Raw genomic sequence first — 17,094 nt, forward strand, 5'->3', positions numbered from 1 at the left:
TTTATGGGGTATTTATCTTAGTACATATGCAGAGTCTTGATAAAATATGGGCAGTCAATGCCTCCATCTCTTTGATTACTATATGCTGGGAACCTTTGAACTCTTCTCTTACAGTTATTCATACAATATATAACATGTTGTTGTGTAGTTACCCACAAAGTTCTGTAGAACACGTGAACTTCTTCCAGTTGAGTTTTATTTTTATTGTATTTTATTTTTTGAGGTGCTAGAAGTCAAACCCATGGCCTTGTGCATGCTAGGGAGCTGGTCTCCCACTGAGCTACTGCCCCCCCACTGAGCTACTGCCCCAACCCTTCCAACTGGTTTGAGTCCCTCTTACCAACCTCTCTCTATTCCTCCTCCCTTTCCCCTTTCCTAGACTCTAGTAATCACAATTCTACATTGAGATAGATTTCATTAGCTTCCATATATGAGAAAGAATATGCAATATTGGTCTTTTTATGTCTGACTTATTTCACCTAGGATAACATCCTCCAGTTGTGAGTCTTTGCCCCCCTCCATGAGACAGTAAATTGTTATAATTTGTTTTCAAGATTGTATCTTCCCTAGATTGAATAACACATTGTCAGGAGTGAAGCCAAAGGAAAAGAAACATTCTTGCTACTGCAAGCAGTGACTACAGATAGATCTATAGCATAGATTCTGGCTGCACTTGTGTCATGAAAAATATCCCAGGTAAGGAAAGAGAGTCACAGTAGAAGGTAAACTTAATCAGCTGATACACATAGCTATTTTCATCTATTATCTTATTGATCTTCATAACAATCCTGTTATACAGTAGAGTTAAAAATTACTCCAATAGTTCTCACTTAAATTTTATTTATACCAAGTCCCAGCACAAAATTTATAACTTTCATAGAAACCACAGAGTTGGTTAACAGCATAACCGAGAAAGGATTTGGTAAATTCACTAAGCATTTATGTCTCAATTTTCAGTACAATCACTCACTATTCTGTGATTTAAACTTCACAGTGTTTCTGTTTTGGTTTCTGGTAACATGAAAAATTGATGATGTAATCTTCTGGTTTCCCCTTTACACATCTTATACCTTGATAAAATTATTTCCAAATACTTTGTGAAATAACTCAATATCATGACAAAGCTCATTAACATTTGCTTTTGAATATTGCTGGAGAAAATGGAGACACATTTCTCACATCCCTGGTGCCCTATTTCATTGAACTTGTAGGCATTTGTGTCTTGTTTGCTCAGATGAAGCATGCTTCAAGATTTCCCATATACACAGAAGGCAGGCATTGGAAGGCCACAGTCATGATCAGGGTGTTATTAAAAATACTTAGTAATCAGTAGAGCATGAACAGTTAACAAATATGTATATATGTGTGTGTGCGCATGTGTGTATATCTGTTGTCTGTGTATGCATGCAAACATCCAGATAGGTACAAGTAGCCAGTTGATGGTTTTTATATATCTCTCAACAAAGATGATTTATCTCCTGGAAAGTGGAATACAATGCATTACAATTTCCCCCAGAAAAATCCAAAATTTACATTTTCAGATATTGAAGAAATCTCTCAGTGCAGAAGTTGTGTTTTTCCTTTTGTATCCTTTCTTTTCTCACTTATGGATGGTGCGGGACACCCAGAAGTCGACTGCCAGAATCCTCTTGTCGACAGAGGGGTGTTCCTCTGATAGTGGAAAGTAGAGGGACGGATAATTTCCTTTTCAACAGAGGGCCTGCCTGACACGGTCTAGGTTCCATTCCCAATCACTGGTTTTCCATATCCCAATTGCTGAAAAGGGAGAAAATGGTATAGGCCCCTCTGGGACTTGGTCTGGAGGTCACTTAGTAAATGTCCTGGTATATTCTGGGGGACATTAAGCCATACTTTAAATCAGCAGCAATGATCCAAGGTTACTTTTTCAAGGCATCTGTCTTTCTCATGATCTTTCTAAAAGCCTGCTTCATGTCCTTGTTCCTGAGGCTGAATATGATGGGGCTGAGGAAAGGAGTAATGACAGTGTAAGGGACAGCCATGAGTGTGTCATCTCCCCCCGAGGATTCTGGCTTCAGATAAACAATAGATGCAAAACCAAAGTGGACAATGACCACGGTGAGGTGAGAGGCACAGGTGGAAAATGCTTTCTGCTTGCCCTCAGCTGAGGGGATTCTGAGGACGGTGGAAAGGATGAACACGTATGTCAGGAGGATAAGTAGGAAAGTGCCCAGCAGGCCTGACACCGAGATCACAGTGACGATGAATTCCGTGAGGTCGCTGTCTCTACAGGTCAGCCTCACGACTGCCCGCATGTGGCAGAAGAAGTGTTTGATGAGGTTTGGTGAGCAGAAAGAACCCCTGAATATCAGGACAGTCTCTATCAGGGAGACAAAGAAGCCTCCGGCCCAAGCGGAGGCCACGAGTTGTGCACATGCAACATTGGTCATCAGGAGGGGATACCTGAGAGGGTTGCAGATGGCCAGGAAGCGGTCGTACCCCATCAGAGTGAGGATGATGCAGTTCGTACCCCCAAGTCCCAAAAAGAAACACATTTGCAAGCCACAACCTGTGACTGAAATGCCTCTGCTCTTGGACAGTAGATCTGCCAGCATCTTGGGGATGATAGTCAAGGTGTAGCAGGTCTCGGAGAAGGAGAGTGCACTCAGGAAGAGGTACATAGGGGTGTGGAGAAATCTGTCCACCCAAGTTAGTCCCATGATGGTCAGATTACCTGCCAGGGTGAACAGGTAGAGGCAAAAGAAGATCACAAAGAGGAAGGCTTGTACATTCGGGTAAGCAGAAAAGCCAACCAAGATGAATTCCTTCAGGACTGTCTGATTGATCGTCATTGTTTGTCTGAAATTGGAAAAAAAAAAATAAGCATTCAATTCTCCATTCTTCTTTGATATCCTCAGATGAAAACTGTAATAATGTGAATCAAGCAAATCATCAGAGCTACAGTTACCAACTGCTTTTTTATTTAGCAAAAACATGCATATATAGATGATGTGTTTCTTCTCTGCATTAATTCTTTTATTCAGCAACTAATTGTTTAGCACTTTTTATGAGACCATGGCATACTCTGACTTATTTTTTTTAAGAGAATTTTATTTGCTAGTAGTATAGTAAGGGAGAAAATAGTCCAAATGAAGTTCATTGGGAGAGCCACATTTAGATAAGATTTTTAACACTGGAAAAAACACTTAGTGGTTACTAGAGTCAAGATCCAACACAGCAACTTCCACATAACAGATGGTTTATTGATATCTACTGAGGAAAGATTAAGAACTGATTTTTCTAGTCTTTTGAGGACGAAATCTGGATGATGGCTTATAATTGCTGGAGAAACTCAGTCATTAATACCTTTCTGAAGACATTTAATCCCTTCAGTATTAAAATAAATGAAAGAACATGCTTCCTTACTGCTACTCTGAGGGGAGAGAAGGAAGGCAGATATTACACACATCTGACTCTTAGGATTAATAGTGATTAATTAGAGCATGTGATGGGTGTTACTAATCAGACTCATTATGCAAATGTGGAACAGGTGGCAAATGAGATTTTGTCCATTTCCTCAATGCCAAGATCAACTTCCAAACATGATAAAGGCTATTTGTCATTGTATAAACTCTTCAAGAGTTTACACATGATTTACTCTCGTCCTCCTCTGACTTCTGCAACAAGTTGTCTTAATATTGTATACATCCAGCTTTGTATTACATTGGACTACTGTTTTACCTTCCCCACATGACAGTATATTTAATAACTAGTATTTATAGAGTCTATATAATTTTTTCCAAATTCTTTCAAACGTTTATTGATTTTTCTTTTCACACCATAAATATGAAATACCTAGGACAACTGTGAAAATGTGTGGGGGCAGCTGTAATTATTTTCCTTAGTTATATTCGTGGCTAAAATCAAGCTACTTTGTCTTTAATTGAATATTCTTTTCCATTTATTGGTGCTTTCTCCTTGAGGAAAGAGGCCAAACTATAATTTTCTGTATTTCTCAAGGTGATAAGACAGTTTAAGAAGATAATAATTCTCAGTAAATGTTGGATGGATAAGTTAATAATCTTCAAAAGTGCTTAATCTATGCACAATTTCTGGTTTTCTTTGTTATTCTGCAATGTAATTTTCGAATATGTGGATGAACAAACTTTCCACTCCAGTTAGGTTTAGTTTTGGCTAAGATTAAGCATTCTCGTGGCAGAATCCCACTGATCATCGACAGCCAAGCTGTGTGGGAAAATGGTGTAAATTATAATGGTTCCAGGGATGATCCACAACCCCATGAACAGTATCTTATAAGTTCCTTTGATTCTCTTGTTCTCTCAGACCTGTCTAGACGCTGTCATAGGCATGCATGAATCACATGACCTAATTTTTCCTTACCTCCTATCTAGGACTTCTCCTTCCAGTCTCCCTTTCTCCCATGGTAGCCCCACCCTCTTGTCTGTGAGTATCTGTGTAATCATCTTGGAGGGGGGGTCAGAGTATTTTTCTCTTCTCTTGCCTAAAGGTATATTATAGAACCTTGGGTTTTCTCCTGAGGCTATTTAGCATAAACCTCCTTAGCATCCAAATTTAATCTGAGTCTTCCTGGTTTCCAGATCCACTTGCAGATTATTGTTGCACTTTCCCTGATAATCAGTTTTCTGCAGCATTCTGGGCTTTTTCAAAACTACCCTTTCCCTCCCGGATATATTAGGTCCCAACAGGTCCCTTCTGTTTTTCCTCAACTGTTGTGAAAAACTCATCTCATCCATAAAAAACTTCACACACCACAGCTTTTAAGCGTGCTCAACTGTAGATAGCAAATCTACCAGAGAGGCAATTATGTGGACTCTAGAACTAAAAGATTAAGAGTATCAAAAGAAAAATAGAACATATTGGCAAAATGAAGAGCTGTTTTGATCTCTGAAGTCCTTGGATCAAAACCCATGATCTCTCTAACACACTATGTGAAAACAGTCTGATTTCACACAGCATAAACTACCCCTTCCTACACAACGAGGTTGTGACAGTTGTTTTCAAAGCCATCAATAAATTCAGCAGTGTTTTGAAAATGCAAACAATCGTCAATACAAATTCTAAGACAGGTCTTTCCTTTTCTTTCTTTTAGTGATCACAATTGATTATGACCAGAAGAGAGTCAATCCACCTGGAACAGTTTCCTACCTTGTGTATTTTCTTAACCTCCAACACCAAGTCACCATCACAGTTACATTCCTCCAACTGACAGTCTCCACAGTGAGGATGGAAGCATGTTTCGTTTTCCACTCAGAAAGGAGAAACTGACTTCGTATGAAAAGTGATGGCCTGAGTCTGAATTCTTACTTTTATCACTGCTTGTTTAGTGACCTTAGGAAAATCACTGCACCTGCTGAATTTGAATTTTCCCAGCTGGGAAGTGAGAGAGGATTCAGAGTTTGTAAAAGCTTCAGGATTTTATGGTTCCATAAAATCCTTGCGATGTGAGGCATGGGGCTTGGCCATATGTGCAGTGATCAGTCCTAACCACCCACTGAAATAGAATGGGTAGAGACTTCCTTTCTATCAGTTTAGAGATACTGTCTGATTATTATCAGAGCTTAAGTTCCTTTAGCTCTAGAGGTTTGGTTCTGGTTAGGAGATCCCAGGAGACTACTCTTCTCTTTCATCAGAGGGAGCAAAAACTTTTTCACCTAACTTTGTAATTTGCTCTCATTATGTGCAGGGCTTTGTATGATGCATGACTTACAAAATGCTTCTGGAAATTTCTGGGGATTTAAACCTTGCAGAGTTCATCCTGCCCATAAACAAGGTTTTCTGCTACTTTGGAATTCATGTTTTGGCAGGAAGACCAAATGAAATTGTGATCCTGATGTTCATTCTATTCACTTTCTCACTGAAAAAATTGCTCTCCTTGACCAAACCTCAGACAGGCTCCTCTAAGTCTGCTTCTCAAATGATCCTGGGCTTCCGTGTCCACACTTCCTGGGCCTGTATTGGCCCCCTATAGCAAGTTCAGTTTAGAAGAATCCCCACTCTTGACATTTGAGAACCCCCAATATCTGGCAAATTCCTTTTCTGCTGCCATTCCCCAGGTGATGGATGTCTAATTATCCCAGGCTGCCTTCAGCAAGAATCTTGTTAGATCTCTTTAGTATGAACCCTGCCCCCCTGGCCCCCCAATGTTTCCTCTTAATAACATTTTATCCTGATAATTCCCCAACTTTGTTTCATAATTATAAGTCCTCACTGCCCCATATTGTATCAAAAGGCAAGAGTGGTGCTACATGTCCACAATTTCTAGTGACTCAGGAAGCTGAAGTGGGAAGAGTGGGAAGGGTCTAAGTTTGAGGCCAGCCTCAGCAACTTAGAAAGACCCATGACCCTCAGCAACTCAGCAAGGTCTTGTCTCAAAATTAAAAAAAAAAAAAAGGACTGGGGATGTAGCTCAGTGGTAAAGCATCCCCGAGTACCACCCCCCAAATTAAGCCCGGTATTAAACTGAGATCTCTTTTTCCCTATTGAAATATTTCATAAATAAAATCCATTTTGCTATTTTAGGTACTGTCTGGCTCTGATTTTCTTTGACACCACTCACTACTAACACAGTCTCTCTAATCACTGACTCCCTTCCTGGATACTTAAGGACCAACGGTGTGTTAAATATCACTGCTTGTTTAGTGACCTTAGGAAAATCACTGCACTAATTATCGTGGGGATACTCAGAAAAATATAAGGAATGGAGTTTTATTACAAAGGGTTTATGCCTTTGTGGGGGAATCAAGATGGTGCCCATGAAAAATAAAATACACCTTAGCATGCTGAGCACTTAACAATGATCAGACAAGAAAAATTGAGAACCACTGGATCAAGGTGATCCGTGGAGGGGTGTTTGGAAGAACTTTTGAAAATAGCAGAGTTGGAATGCCAGTTTCTGGTAATATCTTGTGGAAGTATAGTAGTTCAAATATATAGTGACCAAGGAAAAAATATATAGCCCAAAGGCACATCCTTAATGTCCACCTCCTCCAGCCACAGGCTACCTGCTCCAGTGACCACTCTGTCAATCCCTATTAGGGGATGGATTCACTGACTGGGTGAGGATCTAGTAACCCAATCATTTCACCTCTGCATGTTCTTGCATTGTCTCACATAGGAGCTTTTGGAGAACACCTAATATCTAAATCATAACAGACCCTTAAAAACTGAGGAAATAATGCCAATAAATGGATGGTATCAAATTAAAAGTCTTGTGCACAGCAAACAAGAATGTGAAGAGAGAACCCACAGAATGGGAGAGAATCTTTTCTACTCACTCTTTTGACAGAGGATTAATATCCAGAATATATAAAGAACTCAAAATCTTAGCACCATAAAAGCAAATGACCCAATTAATAAAGGGGCAAGTGAACTAAACAGACACCTCTCGAAGAAAGAAATAAAAATGGCCACCACCACACCCCCTCCCCCAAGTTCAGCATCTTTAGCAATTAGGGAGATACAAATCAAAACTACATTAAGTTTTCATCACACACCAGTCAGAAGTTTAGTCATCAAATATACAAATAATAATAAATTCTGGAGAGGTTGTAGAAGAAAAAGAACACTTTTACACTGTTGGTGGGATTGTAAATTAATACAACCACTATGAAAATCAATATCAGTCCTCTAAAGACTAAAAATGGAACCACCATATGATCCAGACCACTCCTCAGTATTTATCCTAAAGAATTTAAGTCATCATTCTACAATAATACATGTACACCCATGTTTACTATTAGCATCATAATTCACAATAGTCAAATTACAGAACCAGCCTAGCTATCCATCAATTAAAATTTTAATGTAAAACTATTATTGAATAAAAATATTACTTTAACAAATTACCTTATTTATCTATGAATCATATTTATTTTGGATAGAACACAACAATTCAGGGTCAATTCTCTTGCAAATTGTTTTAATTCACAGGTCAATTTTCTTGCAAAGTATTTAGTTTATACATAGGAACACTAAAAACACTTAAAACACTAAAAACTAGAACTAGAGTATCTAGTATTTTATTTAATTTAAACACATATTCACCATAAAATGGAAATAAGAGTTTTATTTATGATAGGAATAAATAAATATTCACAGAAATATAGAAAAATACTGAAAGAGTATTTGTTTATTTATAGCAGTGGCAAATCAATTCTATAAATTTCTTTCAAGTTGTGTACTAACGTTTATAGCCTATAGGTCTATCATCAAAAATATTTTAAATTATTTCTTAGAAAATAATTTTACTTGTTCCTTTTTCTGCTTTCTCAAAAACAAACTGGAATCTACGTGGCTTGCAAATGTAGTCACTGCATTTCAATAAGATTCAAATTTTTCAGGCCAGGCACAGAGGTGCACACCTATAATCCCAGCAGCTAAGGAGACTGAGTCAGGAGGATCTCAAGTTCAAAGCCAGCCTCAGCAAAAGTGAGGTGCTAAGTAACTCAATGAAATCTGTCTCTGAATAAAATAAGAAATAGGTTGGGGATGTGGCTCATTGGTCAAGTGCCTCTGTGTTCAATCCCCAGTATTCCCCCACCCCCCCAAAAAAAGATTCAAATTTCAGTTTCTGAAAAGTTTAAGTTTTCTGATTTTTATCAAATGGATGTTAATTATAATTATCCATCTATTGCAAAATCTTTGTTTAACTTTATATTTTCAGAAATATAAACCAAAATACTAGTGTTCTCAATCACCTTTGGCCATTGAGTTTTTAATGAAATCTTTTAGCCTATTACATGCTTTAACTAATTATTTCTCTGTTTACCTAACTGAAAACTTTGAAAGTACAGATGTTATTCATTCCATTTAGAAGACTGTCATAAGACCCAACTGATGGCAATATGACTTCTACTTCAAAGAAGATGGAGTAAAAGTATTTTCCCCATTTCTTACCAATTAGTACAACCCAAAACTATAGACATTACATGTATTAAAAATAATCTATAAATATGGAAAAAAATCAAGAGAAGTTCAAAAATTTGCAAGTAAAAGGAAATTACATTTATGAATTCTCTGGATTTTCTTGTTGCAGCAGATATCTTAATCTTGTAGCTGATGATGTCAGCAACACTGGAAAGTCAGAAACTAAAAACATTTAGTTTTTCCTTACATTTTCTAATTTTTTGTGGAGATTTTCTACTTCTTTCCTGAGTGAATACCAAACAGGATAAAAAGAAATCCCTACCAATTCACATCATAGACAAATTCCTGAAAACATTAAAAGATAATGAAAAAAAAACACCTTGAAAGCAGCAAGAGAAATATGATATTTTATCTATAAGGGTAAAACAATTTGAATGATAGCAGATTTTTCAGCAGAAAACAGGGATTCCAAAATGAAGGTTTTTAGAATTTTTATTAGTTATTAATAGACCTTTATTTGTTTATTTGTTTATCCATGGTGCTGAGAACACAGGGCCTCACGCATGCTAGGCAAGTGCTCTACCACTGAGCCACAACCGCAGCCCCAAGGAAGTGTTTTACAGAAACATAAACAACTTTAGCAGCTGATGAGTCATATATATTATCAGGACTCCATTAAAGCATGAGCAGTCAACAGAAAGAAAAAAAATTCTCAGTTAAATCAACATCTTCAGTTTTATATCATTTAATTCTTCAAATAGCAGTTATGAATGACCTAACTCTGACCATCACTCAAGTTTTTAATATCAGAAAAAATTACCAATACATAGATGAGAAACAACTGAGGATATAATATGCAGGTTCCTCGTCTCAATCTGTCTTATTTTAAGAACTAGAGTATCTAGTATTTTATTTAATTTAAACACATATTCACCATAAAATGGAAATAAGAGTTTTGTTTATGATAGGAATAAAAACAGAGAAATATATGTCTCACCCCAAAAATAAACATCACATTTCATTTTTAAGAAGCATCGTAAGCCAAGGTAATTTTACAATGTCTCTAAACTCCAAATATATTTTCATTCTCTCTTCAATGTAAAACCATTATCTAAGAAGATTTGTCAAGCTTTATTGTGTGCAATTTACATTATCACATAAATCTATTTTAAAATTGAGGTATTATTTACAGAGAGTAGAATGCATAAAAAAGGAGTGTAGCATTCAGTGAGTTTGCCTAATTTATAGGTCGCCAAATCTGACTGTGAGGTCTAGAAAATTTTTATCACACAAAATGTAGGGTCTAGAAAGTTCCTTTTTGGGTTTTTCTAAATAAAGCCCACCAAAATCAATGAGATAATTTCTATAACCATCACAAAATTTTCTTGTTCTGTGAACTCATAAATGGGATTGTATTATTGTTTCTCCTTTTGCTCAACATAATACTTCTGATATTTATGCATGTATGATTTCATTCTTTATGTTTTTATTAGTGTGTGTTTCTTGTTCTTTATTTCTAGTTATTATTTCATTTTATGAGTAGTCTCTATAACTTTATTGATCTGCTTTTGGACATTTGGACATTTTCTAATTTCTTTTTATTATAAATTAAATGCTAAAACATTCCTACAAATCTTGATGTGGAAAAACACATACTAAGTCTGTTTACATTAATAGAAACCAGCATTCTTTCTTACAGGATGGCTGTTTCATTTTTCTTTGCCGTTTTGCTCTTTGATAAGATTTTTTTTTTCATACCTTGATTTATTAATTTATTCTACTTTTATGCTTTGCTAAAGATCTTTTCAGGACAATGAAGATATTCCCTTATGTTTTATTTTGGTTGCTGTATGGTTTTGCTTTTCCATTTAGGTCTGTGCTCCCTTTTCTATATATACATAAAATTAAGCAGTGATTAAGTTATTATTCCCAAATGCAGTTGTTTCAGTATCCTTTGCCTGAAAGATTTTCTTTCCTTCATTGAATTTCACCAACACCTTTGCTGATGTCTAATTGACTCTACATGTGACTATTTCTGGATTCTATTTTTCCACAGTATGCCAGTAGATACTGTTTTTGTTATTATTGCTTTATAGAACTTTTGAAATCAGGGGCTTAAATCCTCCACGTTTCTTTCTCAAAGATTCTTAAGACTTCATATTTCCTTATGAAATTTAGAGTTAGTTTATCAAAGCCTGCTGGTATTTTTTTAATTGAAAATGCATTAACTAGACAGGTAATTTGGGAAACTTGAATACTTACCATATTGAGTATTTTAATTCATAAATTTGCATACATCTCCATTTAAGGATTTTTAAAATTTTTGCCTTTTGTTCTAAACTTGTAGCATTAATTATAGAGCACTTCTCCACTTTTGTTAAGTTTAATTTTAATTGTTTCATTTTCGATGTTATTAAAATTGACATTTAAAAATAAATAGGCAAAAGAACTAAACAGAAACTTCTCAAAGAAACATAAGTGACCAAGAAATTTATGAAAAAATGTTCAGCATCTCTATCAATTAGGGAAACACAAATCAAAACTACCCTAAAATTTCATCTTATTCCAGTCAGAATGGCAATTATCAAGAATACAAGTAATAATAAATGGACACCAGACTGTGGGGCAAAGGTATAGTCTTAAGTTGTTGGTGGGACTGAAAATTAGTAAAATCACTCCGGAAGATAGTGTGGAGATTCCTCAAAACACTAGGAATAAAACCACCATATGACCCAGCTATAAGACTCCTTGGTAGTTATACAAAAGATCTAAAGTCAGCATACTATAGCAATACAGACACTTCAGTGTTAATAGCAGCACAATTCACAGTAGCCAAATTATGGAATCAACTCAGGTACCCTTCAACAAATGAATGGACAATGTGGTATATACACACAATGGCGTTTTACACAGCCATGAAGAAAAATGAAATAATGGTATTTGCCAGGAAAAAATGGTTGGAAATAGAAAGAAATCATGCTAAATAAAATAAGCCAGATTCAAAAAACCAAGGGTCAAATATTTTCTCTCATATGTGGAAGCTACAGAAAATTAAGGGGAAAGAAGGCAGTTGGGGAAGGGAGCAGATATAAAGATACAGGGAAGATCAGTGGAGTAGGAGACTGAGAATGAAGGAGAAAGGGAGGGAAAGGGGAAGGAAAATGGAATGAATTTAACACAATCATGTTGTATTTATATACAAAGTCACTATAGAAAATTTCACCTTTATGTATATGTAGAAGAAAGAAAATTTAGTAAAGTAGAAGAGAAAGAATGGGGAAGGAGGGAGAGGAGTAATGGGGTTTGAAATCAAATTCCTTGCATGCATGATTTTGTGAAAATGAACCTAAATACTATATAATTACAGTGCTCTAGTAAAAAATATTTCTTATCCTTTATTAATAATTTAGAAATAATTCATTTGATCTATCATAAATAACTTAAGATTTTAATAGATCTAATGCATTTATTATTTCTAGTGGCCCTTTGTGTATATTTAGTTAGAATATCTAGGTACACAGTGAGAGCATCTGAAAATGAATTAAGTCTTGTCATTCCTTTCACATAAATATTTTTTATGTCTTTCTCTTGTGTTATTGTACTGGTTTGAACCTCCAGTACAATGTTGTATGTAGTTGGTAAGAGTGGACATCTTAGGGGAAAAAGTTTAATTTTTTACAGCAAAATATGATATTAGCTTTAGGCTTGTCATAGAAACAGATTTGCCCACGAATGAATACTGATTTTTATAATTGTTTTTAACAAATGTTGAGGTGAATAAATTAATGTTTTGTCATTTCTTTTATTAATGTAGTAAATTATGTTAATAAATTTCAGTTAGAAAATCAGTCTTGCATCCTTGGAATAAGACGCCCTTTTCATGGAATATTAATCTTTTTATGTTTTGTTGCGATGTATTTTCTAATATATCTTTAGGGACATTCGAAACCATGTTAATGTGTTACGGTGGTCTGTAATTTTGTTTTCTTGTAATATACTTGTCAGGTGTCAGTTGTAGTGTCATTTTGGGCTCATAAAATGACAAATGAATTGTTCTCCAACATTTTATTCCATGAAAGAATTTGTTTAGCATTGTTCATTGTTGACCTTAAGTATTCGATAGAATTAACCAATAAAATGATCTGAACATATTTAAAGGAAATATGTGATAATTCAATACATCTATAGAATGTTTTGTGATAAAATCAGGATAATTAGTATTTTCGTCTCCTCATCATTTCTTCATGTTTGGAGTTTAACTTCCCCTTTGCTAGTCTTCATAAAATATAAACGAGATTGTTGTAAACTCCAGTAACACTACTGTGCAGTAGAGCCCTAGAATTTATCCTTCCTATCTCATGGTATTTTGGTACCCATATCTAACCCCCCTCCTCTCCCCACCCCAACCCTTCTCAGCATCTATTAATCACTATTTTACTCACTTCTGTGAGGTCAAAGTTTATAGCTTTCACATATGGAGAGAACATTCAGGATTTATCCTTCTGTGTCTGGCTCATTTCACTTGATATAATGTTGTCCAGTTTCATCTATTTTGCCACAAATTGCAGCACTATTCACAGTAGTTAAATAATGAATCAGCCCAGGTGTCCATCACAATGAATGGGTAAAGAAAATGTGGTGCATATCTAAACAAGAGAATACTATTCAGCCACAAAAATGAATTAAATCCCATTTTAGGTAATAAAATGAATTTGTTTTTCTTTCTGAATACTTTTGTCTATTTTTAAAAACATATTTTGGGCAGGGCACAGTGGTGCATGCCTGTAATGCCAGTGGCTCAGGAAGCTGAGGCAGGAGGATCACGAATCCAAAGCCAACCTCAGCAAGAGTGAAGTATGAAGCAACTCAGTGAGACCTGTCTCTGAATAAAATACAAAATAGAGCTGGGGGTGTGGCTCACTGCTTGAGCACTCCTGAGTTCAATCCCTGGTACGCCCCCCTCCAACAACAACAACAAAAGGGGGAGTGTTCACTTTTTCTCTATATTTTTGCAACCTTTGGAGTTCTTTTAAAATAATTTTTTTAAGTTCTCTAAAGTTGACACTAACCTGTTCATAATATTCTTATTCTAATTGCCTATATAATCTGAATTAATATTCCTTCTCTGTTTTTTTTTAATTCTTCCCTCTGTATTCTGATCAGTCTTAATAAGGATTTATCAATTTCCCTAAGAACTTCAAGACCTAGGGTTTGGTATTGTTAATTTTCTTTTTTATTATTATTGTTTATTATTTATATATTTATTATATTTTTCTTCTCCTTATTTTTTGGGTAGGCTTACTTTTTCTCTTAATCACCATTCATTATTTTAAATCTTCATTTTTCTGAATATGAGAATTTAAAACTATAAATTGGTATTTGAACAATATGGAGTGCATTTCATAAATATTAACAATATTTTTTATTTTTAAAGTAGAAATATTTTCTTTCTAAACACATGTATTATTCTTTGACTATGAGTATGTTTAAAGACAGAGAGAGAGAGCAAGAGAGAGAGAGAGAGAAATTGATTAGCTCAGCTTCATTCATCTCTCCACGACTTGTAACAATCACTGCAGCCAGAGATTGATAAACTCTTGGCCCACTTAACATTAGATCTTAGATTAATATATGGGTTGAGGGAGAGATATTGAAGCAGAAATAGGGCAAATTGGGGTGTTGAGCATAGAATAAAAAAGAGACAGTTGATGATGTGAAGGAATTCAGTGTTTCTTTCCATAGGGAAAAATAAAATAAAATGAATGAATGAATGAATCATGGACAGAAACCTTCAAACCTATTTGAAGTCATTGAAAAGGGATCAAAGTCAGTCAAAAATTTGAGATGCAGTTAATTTTAAAATAATACTATTTTATAACATTAGTTAAGAACTGTGAAATTCATTTTTTTTTTTTTTTTTTTGCCTAGGTATGGTCCTTAGCATCCCACACCTAACATACAAACAAACAAACAAACAAACAAAAAAAACAGAGTTTAAAGCAGAACAATGCTGGGAATTTTAAAGGGGGGATTCTGTAAATGAGGGAGCTACAGAAAGAGCTGAAATGCCAAATCTGAATATTGTCTGTGTCTAAAGTCCTGGTATCACAGGGAGTGCAGTGAAAGAAAAACTTGTTCTCAGCAAAAGAAACAATCTGTGAGGTAAGTAGAGAGCCTACATCTTGGGAGCAAATCTTTACCTCTCACACATCAGATAGAGCACTAATCACTGGGTGTATAAAGAACTCAAAAAGCTAGACACCAAAAGCACAAATAACCCAATCAATCAATAAATGGGCCAAGGACCTGAAGAGACACTTCTCAGAAGATGATGTACAATCAATCAGGAAATATATGAAGAAATGTTCACCATCACTAGCAATTAGAGAAATGCAAATCAAAACCACTGTAAGATTTCATCTCACTCCAGTCAGAATAGCAGCTGTTATGCATACAAACAACCATAAGTGCTGGCGAGGATGTGGGGGAAAAGATACACTCATACACTGCTGGTGGGACTGCAAATTAGTGCAGCCAATACGGAAAGCAGTATGGAGATTTCTTGGAAAAATTGGGAATGGAACCACCATTTGATCCAGCTATCCCTCTCCTCGGTCTATACCCAAAGGACTTAAAAACAGCATACTACAGGGACACAGCCACATCAATGTTTATGGCAGCACAATTCACAATAGCTAAACTGTGGAACCAATCTAGATGCCCTTCAACAGATGAAAGGATTAAAAAAAATGTGGCATATATACACAATGAAATATTACTCAGCAATAAAAGAGAATAAAATCATGGCATTTGCAGGTAAATGGATGGAGTTAGAGAAGATAATGCTAAGTGAAGTTAGCCAATCCCAAAAACCAAATGCCGAATGTTTTCTTTGATATAAGGAAGCTGATTCATAGTAGGTTAGGGAGAGGGAGCATGGAAGGGATAGACAAACTCTAGATAGGGCAGAGGGGTGGGAGGGGAAGGGAGGGAGCATGGGGTTACAAATGATAGCGGAATGTGATGGACATTATTATGCAAAGTACATGTAGGAAGACAGGAATTGGTGTAAGTATACTATGTATACAATCAGAGATATGAAATATTGAGTCTATATATGTAATAAGAATTGTAATGCATTCCATTGTTATGTATAAATATAAATAAACAAGTAAATGAACAAATAAATAAATAAAAAGAAAAATATAAACAACCACAAAAAAGACAAAACAAGAGAAGACTGAATGGCTGTTGGTAGTATTTGTGAGTTTAATATGCTTTTGACTAAGTATATCCCTCTACTGCCACGCAAATTGGAAGGCCTGAAAATGGGCACCTTACTAGTTTGAGGCATCAAATGCAGAACTCAGGAGTGTCAAGGCAACCACCACTTTAGGGAATAGCAGAGAAGAGTCTCAAGATCTGAGAGTAAACTCTGTACCAATATTTCTTACAGCTACATTACACCTACAGACAGCTAGGATGTGCATGAACAGTGGAGATGAAGAAACCAGACTGAAAAGTAAAGACAGAAGAAAAGAAGCAGCTTTTTGAAGTCAAATGGTTGGATCACAGATATCCAGTACTGCAGGTGAGAAGGAGTTGATGTGTTTAATTCAGGAGTGTTCATTAACAACTGAAGAGCAACCTTAAAGAAAGAAAAGAAAAGAAAACAGATTTCAGAGTTTCTGCAATATTCTCTATTCCAAAATGTTCAATTTTCAACCAAAAATGTTTACTTATATACAAAAAAATAGTAAAGCACAATCCATGCATAGAGCAAAATAGTCTACAAAAATTGGGATCACAAGTGAACACACAGTTTGAGTTTTGTAGTATTCACATCAGGAATTGTAAATATATTCAAGGAATAAAAGAAGAATATAATATTTAAAAGTACACAGATGTATAACCGTAGAGAAATGGAAATTCTAAAAAAGAACCAATCGAAAATCTAAAGGTATAGAGTTATTATAGTGGGGCTGGGGATATAGCTCAGTTGGTAGAGTGCTTGCCTCGCATGCACAAGGCCTTGGGTTCAATCCTCAGCACCACAAAAAATAAAATAAAATAAAATATAGGGGTATAATAACTGAACTAAAAGTTTCAGGAAATGAGCTCAACAAAACATTGAATATGATAGAAGAAAGAAAAGTGAATTTAAAGCTAAATCAATAACAATCGTATAATCTGAAAAATCTAGAGAGA

At 35.5% G+C, this 17,094-nt stretch overlaps 1 protein-coding gene across 1 annotated transcript; it reads right to left on the reverse strand.

Moving 5' to 3' along the window:
- Window positions 1-1,898: 1,898 nt before the first annotated feature.
- LOC124082459 (olfactory receptor 10X1) lies at window positions 1,899-2,831 on the reverse strand. Its single transcript, XM_046428857.1, has one exon. It carries the CDS (start codon window positions 2,829-2,831, stop codon window positions 1,899-1,901), a length of 933 nt encoding a protein of 310 aa, XP_046284813.1.
- Between the last annotated feature and the right edge of the window lie 14,263 nt (window positions 2,832-17,094).

The sequence above is a fragment of the Marmota monax genome, unplaced genomic scaffold (assembly GCF_021218885.2).
Source record: "Marmota monax isolate L192 unplaced genomic scaffold, Marmota_monax_Labrador192_F-V1.1 WCK01_AAM20220418_F8-fsc00145, whole genome shotgun sequence".
NCBI lineage: Eukaryota > Metazoa > Chordata > Mammalia > Rodentia > Sciuridae > Marmota > Marmota monax.